A 10,290-nucleotide genomic window follows, 5' to 3' on the forward strand; every position below is an offset into this window, starting at 1 on the left:
AGAAATAATTGCTCTATTGAATGACGAGCAGAACAAGAATATATAAATATCATAAACGATATTTCAACAAACATAATACAATATTTTGCCAACAAACTAGCTAAATAATAATAGCACTGTCCTAAATCTTTGAAACTACAAAAAAAAATTCTGTCGACAATTTAATACCGTAAATGTCTGTTTGCTTTTCCAATCAACAGTAAGATAGATAGATAGATTGTTACACAGAATGTCTAAGTAATTTAATATACATAAATATTATTATAGGTAAACAGAATAAATTGTTTCTCAGCGTTTATTATTGGTTTGACGATGATCTGAACCATGCTTGCTCGCTATCATTATATGTATTCTGTAATCATTGTAATCACAATACAAAATAGTTTTACAAACAAGGGGTCACGTGATTTATATAAACTTATATTGGAATACAATTCGATTTGAACGAGTCTATAAACATAATATTTTGAAAAGTGAACAAAATAAAGCTTTCGGTATCAAACATTTCAAAATTTATAAAGGGTAAATTCCATATGAAAATCTCAATTTTAAAGTTTTATCGAATAAAGTACACACTGTTTCTAAGAATGGACAGAATCTTCAAAATAAGCTGATAACCTCTGATTATCATTTAAAACTTGGGTACGAACTTTTAGATATCAAGCGAGAAAGAAGTCGGAGCACTTTTTTGTTACACAAATTCTAAAAAATACATGCATGTATAAAATTATATATATATTTATATTTATATTTATAAGTTAATAAACTTCTTGTACTAAATGACCACTAAATGATGTCCGTGATTCTACACGGTCGGAAATACCACTGCTGCAACCACCTAACATCACCACATCTCCAACCTTCAATTTTAAATACACCGACGTCGAAACTCCGTAACTTCCGTAGTCTGCACCGCTCTGTGGATCTGTGTGAGCTTCCACTTTATTTGATCCGTTCAGATAAATGTAACATCCGGCATAGCCGACACTGGATGAATACCTTTTGACGATGTGTAAAGAAAAGTAGTAGAGCCCGCTAACAGGGCATGTGAACTTGCCAGTCGATGTATCAAACCCGTTACCTTCGTTTATAATGACCGTTGTAAAAGTCATAGAGTATGATGTAGCACCCGCCTTAGGTACGGTCACTGTGAATGCCACAACTTTTCCTAAGAAAACGATAGAATTTTAAGATTAAAGGTTTTAAAACTGATAAAAAGATACGTTTAGATGAATGTTTACTTGAAACATATTATGATACATTTCAGAAAAAAAATGATTATGTTGATCTTATAATGCAAAAGATGCATATAATTTGACATGATGGTATGATGACATGTACTTTGTTTATATTTTAAAAGTAATGTTATCACAAATACTTCTTTTGCCATAATCACTACGATGCGTTTACCACGTGACTTTTATAATTTGCGGGTGACTGGATACAATACAAAACACGATTCAGGTAGTAATTTCTTCTAAAAATAAAAAAAGTCTTCTGAGAAAAAGTCATATCTTACAAAATGGGACCGCCTGTTTGAATCTCAGAAATTCACAAGGTTTCACTTTACAGAAAAATATTATTTGTTTCCAAGAAACATCTATGTATGATTTAATCACTAGAATAAGCGGACTCTACAATTTATTCCTTATGAGATAATTGGACATTAAAAAAAGTCATGATGGAAAATACCACTTTTTTGATTTTCTGCTACCTACATTACACGATTGAGACACTGTGATCATAATTATTTATAAATTATTCATAATGATTTAGATAAAATCCGCATTTAGCCAAGCAGTTTGTAAGCAGACGTAAACGTTATACCTCAAGAGGCAGTTTACAGTTTCACTTTGCAAGTTTCAAATGTGCCATGGTCAAATTTTCACAAATGAGAGACAGTTTTGAAATTGAAGTGGATATTTGTAGTGGTGTTAGCCATGCATTTTAGGGGGTAACTGTTGAATTCGAATATATGATTCAAATTAAAGTGCATCCAGAATACTTAACAATGTGTAAAAATGAGCTCTAGGACACCATGTGTTCATGTTGATTGTAAGATTGATAGCGTAAAAAGAAAATATTAGTGCAGAATATAATATATACATAGGCTTAAATGTTTCTGTAAGACTTCAGTGACTGAAGATTTTGGCTGTTTTTATTGTTTTTGCTACGAAAAACAGTCACAAAGAAAATTTGATGTTGGGCGTGTATTAATAATTGGTTTAAGGAGAACATTTGAGATTGCCCTTCAGTACTGTGTATTATGACAAACGACATAAACTATGTATTAACACTTGTTATCTTTATGTTGATATCCCAAATAGTGTTAATCAAATTAAGACGAAGTAGGTCGAATATTTTGGGTAAAAAATGTTAAACATTAACCGTTTAAGTATGGTTTCGTTTTTATTCTTGATAGCTCAGGAAATTATTTTCAATATTATTATTTGCAATATTTTTCATACATTTTTTAAACAAAGACTAATTGATTAACCATGGCAAGAAGATATTACGAATTCTTGTCGATGTTTTCACTATAATAAATTAAAATTACTTTTATATGTAGAACGCAACCTGTAAATATAAATACTATATAAAGATGATTCATTTATAATATTGTTAAGGCCACGGAACCATATTAAACATTGGTGTATGTATATAGGGCCGGACGCCTTTGAACATAAAAGATCCTTTTATAATATTGAATCTTGTTAAAAATGCATTTATTTCCGGTGTGTGATAACAGATTACAGACAGATATTCATTGTTTAAATGTTGAATTTTGCTTAAGCCGGTGCTAAGGGGCATGGACGGTAACTTGCATTTAACAACGCCGTTCATGAACAGGCGCAATCAAACTGAGCCGTTACATATTCAATTTGGTCGTTTTGGGCGTTTTTTAGGAATTCTGTTTTTTTTACTATTGAACGCGAGGTTTTGATTTTTCTGCTGTGAGATGTTTGCCGAGAAGCTTTAAAAACTGTTTACTGCCTCCTCGTGTATAACATACGGGCACATATTCTTTGCTCTTATACACCCCCCCCACCGAAATAAAAACAAAAAAAACTAAACAGTTGAAACAAACAGAAAATATTACATAATGTTAGCTTGTACAATTTGCTCATGTGTTTTATCCAAGTTTAAACAATTATCTTCTTCTTCAGAATATTGTTGACGTAAATATATCTTTAATTAAAGATAAATTTAATCTAAAAAAGTTATTTTTGCAATTAACTTGGTTTAGTAGGATTTGATAAGCTGAACCAATTATATTAAGAAGACAATATCACTTATTTACAAAAGCAAGAATAATGTGATACGCATTTCTGAAATACATTCTGTAAAACTGACCTTTCATTCTCTCATTTTTCTGTTCATGATTTTTGTCAAACTTATTCTCAGAACTCGTCACACTTTCGAGCATTTCTGACGTCACATTTTTCTGTCGTTCAGTTTCTTCCGACATCTCTTGTTTATATTTTTCTAACTCTGCTGCAAATAATTGTTTGCGTTTCTCTTTTTCCTTTTCTTCCCTCGCCTTTACTTCATTCAAAACCTCCTGGAAGTTTTTAACTTTCTCTAATTCTGCAGCAAACAATTCAACGCGCTCCTCCTTTTCCTTGGCTTCTCGCGCCTTTACTCCGTTAATAAAATCCTCGAATTTCTGAACTTTGTCTTCCAATCTTAATTGTTTCATTAACATTTTCTCGTCATAGTCAAACCTCGAAAAACATTTAGGTTCTCCATGTTCTCCGTTGACGACAGAAAGACACAGTATGACGACGGAATAATATTTCATCAACATATTAATTTGTAACACCCGTGGGCAGATATTTACATACACTTTGTTGTTCAAGAGTAATATCCAATCAAGTGACTTAGACTCTTATATTTGTTCGTTATATAGTAACAAGAATCTAACGAGGATAAAATTTCTCCTTAGATTTGTGATGGGTTTGTTCATTGATGTTCAGGAGACATTAAACAGATTTCAACGGTGTTAAGCAAACATAACTCTTGAAATATCATAAATTTGTAACCAGTTACCTCATGTGAGTGGCGGCATGGTGGAGTGATTAATACATCGGAATAGAAATCTTTTGTTCAGGAGTCATTGAAATGATTTTAACGGCTTTTAGTAAACATCACTTATAAATATGTAAACCATATGCTTCATTTAAGTGGCGGCATGTTGGAGTAGTTTAACGCGTCGGACTAGACATCTGTTGTTTTGGAGACCTTAAAATGATTTTTAACGGCTTTTAGCAAACATCACTCTTTAAACCTCACACATAAATCTATAACCATATGCTTCATGTGAGTGTTGGCATGTTTGAGTTGTTAACGCGTCGGACTATATATCTGAGGCTTGAAATCTAAGAATTGCCGGCCGAGTGGGTTCAAATCTCGTTACTCATTGCCTAGTACTGTTTGGTTCCATGAACGGATTCGAGTGTTTAAATAACCTTGTAGCTTTCAACACTACTAAATTAAATTGGCATTAATTAACCTTACGCTTGAAATTAACACTTTCCACATTTGACACACGCAGACACACGCAAACACCAACACACATACATGTACGCACGCACGCACTGATTATGTATATTCGTGGACCTTTGTGTAAAAATTCCTTCCTTCTTTCCCTTATTTTAAGTTGTTTTCTTCTGGATCAGGTGGTACCGAAATTCACTTACCATTACTTTTTCATCAACCTGATATTTATGTTTCATTCTTTTATTATCTAGTTTAACCACGCCTTCCTTTTTGATATAGATTATCTTATCGTACTTCATTACATCAAGCTTTTAATTTCATTTTTTTCGAAACCCGGACATGAGAGTCGTCATTCCATTAATTTCGTGATAAATGATAACGACGAGAAGAATTGGCTGCGCCCGGGTTGCACTGAAAAGACGCTTTAAATCCCCAGCTGTTTGAATGTGATTGTTAATCAAAGCACTAAAAGTGCTTTATGCGGTAAGCCCGAGAATTGTAAAACATAGGTGGTCAGACTATTCTCCCTCTTTGACACCGAAGGTACTTAAATTAACTATTAAACCTACCGCCTGTCACACCATTTTACATATAATTTATACTAAGAGATATGTAACCGGTTAACTTTACTTAAAACTCAACTGATAAGAATAACCTATCGAAACTGTTTATCGGTTATTCAAATACCAAGAGAAATTCAGCTTAATTTTAATGCTATGATGAGTTCAGTGCAATTCAAACCCCATGTGAAATTCAGTGTGCATTATGTTCCATGTGAAATGCAGTGAAATTCAGATTCCATGCATTATTCAGTGTAAATCGAATTCCATGAAAATTCAATCAATGTACAATTTTCTAAATAAATTTAATATCAAATTTGTATTTATACCACGAGAAATTCAGTATGTTGCAAATCAATCCATCTCTGAAGTAATAGTTTCCTTACGAGGAATAGGTCTGCATAGTATTTACAGACACGGGTGGCGATTTGAAGACCGAGAGAGCGTAACTATCTTACCTACATGCTCTTTTGTTTCTCTATCAAGACATCAGTTTTTAACTCAGTATTCCTTAATATTACTAACAAGAAAAATATTATTTACGTACTTTATCATGTTTAAGATAGAATTCCGAAGTCATGCCAAGATACCATCCGCTACGCTCTTGTAATTCATTCGTTCAAAAATCAGGTGTTATTTTAATATTCTCGTGTTTTTCGTAGGGTTTGATTATGTTATAAGGTCAGATAATGTACTTGTTGAGTTGAGACTTGTCAGTAGGCAAAGGTAAGATCATTATTTTTTTGATATATGTTTGTTTGTTTTGGTTTTAACGTCACATCGACACAGTATATGTCATATTGCGACGTTCAAAATTTAACTGGTGGAGGAAGACCCTTCCGTGCATTATTTCAGGTACGAACGGGTACCTGAGTAGACCCACCGACGTTCCGTAAGCTAGCTGGATAGCTTCCTCACATGAAAGATTCCAAAGTCTATTCGGGAAAACGAACCCACAGCGGTGAGGGGCAAGTAGTTTGAAGTCAACGACCTTAACCACTCGGCCACGGGCGCCCCTTTTGATATAAAAATACATAACATATTATATATACAAATATTGAGGAAGATATGAAAGTTTTCTAAACATAAAAACGGAACACTTTATCTTTATATATAATAAATTCATGGTAAATAGATGATATGGCTATTTCTTATATAATTAAAATATACGCCTTTTTTCAAAGGAAAGTGAAAGATAGGGTTCTTTAAATAAATAGTAGTAATACATGTAGATATATTGGCATGTAAGTTGTGTTTCTGTTGTTGTTGTCTTTTCATGATGGCTGATTTTAAATATTCTCAGAATTTCATTTATGTTTGGAAGAATTTTCTTTCGGTGTAATCTTAATATGCATCATCCGTTATTCATATGTTTGATAAGACCGCATGTAAGCACACGGACTAAAATAGAATCGCAAGTCGTATTCTTGCGAAGAACAGGCGAATACGTGTATACAAAATCCAAATTTTAATGTAAAAAACTGGAAAAAAATGAGAAAAAACCGTTCTTATATTAAGATGAACTATACTCTCACTGAATGTAATATTTTGGGAAAGAAAGATGCAGAAGTTGACTTTGATACGATATGCACCAATAATTTAATCGTCGTATATATCCCATATTGCAGTATTGTTGAAAAAAATGCAGGATTGTGCAAAATCAGACATAGTTGTGGAAATAAATGCCGAAAACGTAGTACCTTATGAAGCTATATAGTTCGGCAAATGTGTTAGGTATACCGAAAAGCAAACTATAAAGAAATGCTAAATATGCGTTATTGTACTCATTAATATTGGCGAAACACAAACTTCAACACCAGAACAGTAGCTAGATCGTTTATCTCACAAATAATCTGCAAACTATGTTATGAGGGTCCTTGCAGCCGTATGCGCTAATTTATTGTGCCCCCACGTTAGTGGCAGGCATTTAGATTTACCCTTGTCCGTCCGTCCGTCTGTCCGTCCGTCCGTCCTTCCGTCCGTCCGTCCGTCCGTTCACTTTTGTGTTGCACATAACTCAGAAAGTATTTGAGCTAGAGTCATGAAACTTTACAGGAATGTTGATCAGCATGTGTAGTTGTGCACCTGGGTATTTTCGTCTGGATATTTTTAGTATTTTCAGAGTTATTGCCCTTGACTTAGTAAAATTTTGCAATTTTCAACTTGTGTCGCATGTAACTCAAAAAGTATTTGACCTACAGTCATGAAACTTTACAGGAATGTTGATCAGCATGTGTAGTTATGCACCTGGGTATTTTCGTCTGGATATTTTTAGTATTTTCAGAGTTATTGCCCTTGACTTAGTAAAATTTTGCAATTTTCAACTTGTGTCGCATGTAACTCAAAAAGTATTTGACCTACAGTCATGAAACTTTACATGAATGTTGATCAGCATGTGTAGTTGTGCACTTGGGTATTTTCATGTGCATATTTTTAGTATTTTCAGAGTTATTGCCCTTGACTTAGTAAAATTTTGCAATTTTCAACTTGTGTCGCACATAACTCAAAAAGTATTTGACCTACAGTCATGAAACTTTACAGGAATGTTGAGCAGCATGTGTAGTTGTGCACCTGGGTATTTTCGTCTGGATATTTTTAGTATTTTCAGAGTTATTGCCCTTGACTTAGTAAAATTTTGCAATTTTCAACATGTGTCGCACGTAACTCAAAAAGTATTTGACCTAGAGTCATGTAACTTTACAGGAATATTGATCAGCATGTGCAGTTGTGCACCGGGTATTTTCGTCTGGATTTATTTAGTATTTTTAGAGTTAATGCCCTTCACTTAGAAAATTTTTGCAATTTTCAACATGTGTCGCAAGTTTCTCAAAAAGGATTTGACATAGTCATTAAACCTTATGGGCAGGTTGCTCAGCATATTTTAGATTTGCACCTGGGGTTTCCCTTGTGGATTTATCCAGTATTTGTAGAGTTATTTCCCTTGACTTAGTAAAAAGATTGACAGAACAGTGGCGCGGTGGGGGCACCCGTGTCCTATGGACACATTTCTAGTTTCTATTAATTTGATGAAATATACTTTAAAATATATATATATCGACCCTTTCTTGTGTCGCCTTGAAAAGGTGACATATAGGAGTTACTTTTGTCGGCGGCGTCGGCGGCGTCTGTGTCGGCGTCGTTGTCGGCGTCCCCTAAAGCTTGTCCGGAGCATAAAGCAGTCACTATAAGTCTGATTGACTTCAAACTTAGTGCAGTGCACAAGGACCGGTACTCTGCAGTTCTTATTTTTAGAGTTATTGTCCTTTGTTAATTTTCATACTTTAATTTTGCCCGGGCCATTTCTCTTCAACTAAAAAGGCTATGGACTTGAAACTTCATAGGATGATAGATCTCATTAAGAAAAAGTGCAGTGCACAAGAATCGGTACTCTGCACTTCTTAATCTTTGAGTTATTGCCCTTTGTTTATTTTCATACTTTATTTTTGTCCGGGCCATTTCTCCTAATGTATAAAAGCCATGGACTTGAAACTTCATAGGATGGTAGGTCTCATTAAGAAGAAGTGCAGTGCACAAGAACAGATACTCTGCATTTCTTATTTTTTGAGTTATTGCCCTTTGTTTATTTTCATACTTTAATTTTGACCGGGCCATTTCTCCTTAAGAATAAAAGCTATGGACTTAAAACTTCATAGGATGATAGATCTCATTATGAAGAAGTGCAGTGCACAAAAATCGGTACTCTGCATTTCTTAATTTCTGAGTTATGGCCCTTTGTTTATTTTCATACTTCATTTTTGTCCAGGCCATTTCTCCGAAAGTATTAAAAAGTTATGGACTTGAAACTTTATATGTGATAGATCTCATTAAGAAAAAGTGCAGTGCATAAGAACTGATATTCTGCATTTCTTATTTTTTGAGTTATTGCCCTTTGTTGATTTTCTTACTTTATTTTTGTCCTGGTCATTTCTCCTCAAGTATGAAAGCTATGGACTTGAAACATCATAGAATGATAGATCTTATTGATAAGAAGTGCAGTGCACAGAAACTGCTGCTCTGCACTTATTATTTTTAGCTCACCTGTCACAAAGTGACAGGGTGAGCTTTTGTGATCGCTTTTCGTCCGGCGTCCGTCCGTCGTCCGTCCGTCGTCCGTACACTTTTACTTTAAATGACATCTCCTCATAAACCAATAGGCCAATTTCATCCAAACTTCACAGGAATGTTCCTAAAGTTGGTGGTAATTTTTAGAATTTAATTCCATGCCGAACTCTGGTTGCCATGGCAACCGAAAGAAAAAACTTTAAATATCTTCTTTTAAAAAACCCATAGAGCTAGAGCTTAGGGATTTGGCATGAAACATCTTCTAGTGAGTGTCTACCAAGTTTGTTCAAATAAAAGCCCTGGGGTCAAAATTGGCCCCGCCCCAGGGGGTCATTGATTTTCCCTATATGCATATAGTAAAAACTTAAAAAATCTTCTTTTAAAGAACCCAAATAGCTAGAGCTAAGATATGTAACATGAAACATGTTCTAATGAGTGTCTACCAAGTTTGTTCAGATAAAAGCCCTGGGGTCAAAATTGGCCCCGCCTCAGGGGGTCATTGATTTTCCCTATATGCATATAGTAAAAACTTAAAAAATCTTCTTTGAAAAAACCCAAATAGCTAGAGCTAAGATTTTAAGCATGAAACATCTTCTAGTAAGTGTCTACAAAATTTGTTCAAATAAAAGCCCTGGGGTCAAAATTGGCCACGCCCTGGGGGTCATTGATTTTCCTTATATGTGTATAGCAAAAACTTAAAAAATCTTCTTTGAAAAAACCCAAATAGCTAGAGTTTAGATATTAAGCATGAAACATCTCCTAGTAAGTGTCTACAAAGTTTGTTCAAATAAAAGCCCTGGGGTCAAAACTGGCCCCGCCCCAGGGGTGTCATTGTTGTAAACTATATGTGTATAGTAAAAACTTAAAAAAAATCTTCTTTTAAAAAGCCCAATGAGCTAGAGCTTAGATGTTTAGCATGAAACATCTTCTTATGGGTGTGTGTGTGTGTGTGGGGGGGGCTATATACAGGTGAGCGACCTCAGGGCCATCATGGTCCTCTTGTTTTAGTTATTGCTCATTGTTATTTTTCCTATTTCATTTTTGTCCTGGCCATTTCTCCTAAACTACATTGTGCACAAGGCGACACATCCGACTCGCGGAGTTCTAGTTCTAATCGAAGCATAGGAACTCGGGAACAGGACCGCATATTGTGGCACATAATCCGAAT

At 34.5% G+C, this 10,290-nt stretch overlaps 1 protein-coding gene across 1 annotated transcript; it reads right to left on the bottom strand.

Annotated features, from left to right (window-relative positions):
• Nucleotides 1-279: 279 nt before the first annotated feature.
• LOC132759514 (heavy metal-binding protein HIP-like) lies at nucleotides 280-3,863 on the bottom strand. The gene is made up of 2 exons (XM_060751303.1): nucleotides 3,355-3,863; nucleotides 280-1,168 (listed from the first exon to the last, which is right to left on the bottom strand). The coding sequence occupies exons 1-2, from the start codon at nucleotides 3,806-3,808 to the stop codon at nucleotides 759-761; spliced, it is 864 nt and encodes a 287-aa protein (XP_060607286.1). The 5' UTR covers nucleotides 3,809-3,863; the 3' UTR covers nucleotides 280-758.
• Nucleotides 3,864-10,290: the final 6,427 nt, after the last annotated feature.

Source organism: Ruditapes philippinarum, unplaced genomic scaffold (genome assembly GCF_026571515.1).
Source record: "Ruditapes philippinarum isolate M1 unplaced genomic scaffold, ASM2657151v2 ctg4005_1_1_1_1, whole genome shotgun sequence".
Taxonomy (NCBI): domain Eukaryota; kingdom Metazoa; phylum Mollusca; class Bivalvia; order Venerida; family Veneridae; genus Ruditapes; species Ruditapes philippinarum.

Bases quoted from the DNA above. Each gene is read 5' to 3' on its own strand.
- LOC132759514 (XM_060751303.1), bottom strand. From the start codon at position 3,808: ATGTTGATGAAATATTATTCCGTCGTCATACTGTGTCTTTCTGTCGTC. The intron at 1,169-3,354 runs GTCAGTTTTACA...TCGTTTTCTTAG, and splicing joins GAAAAATGAGAGAATGAAAG to GAAAAGTTGTGGCATTCACA.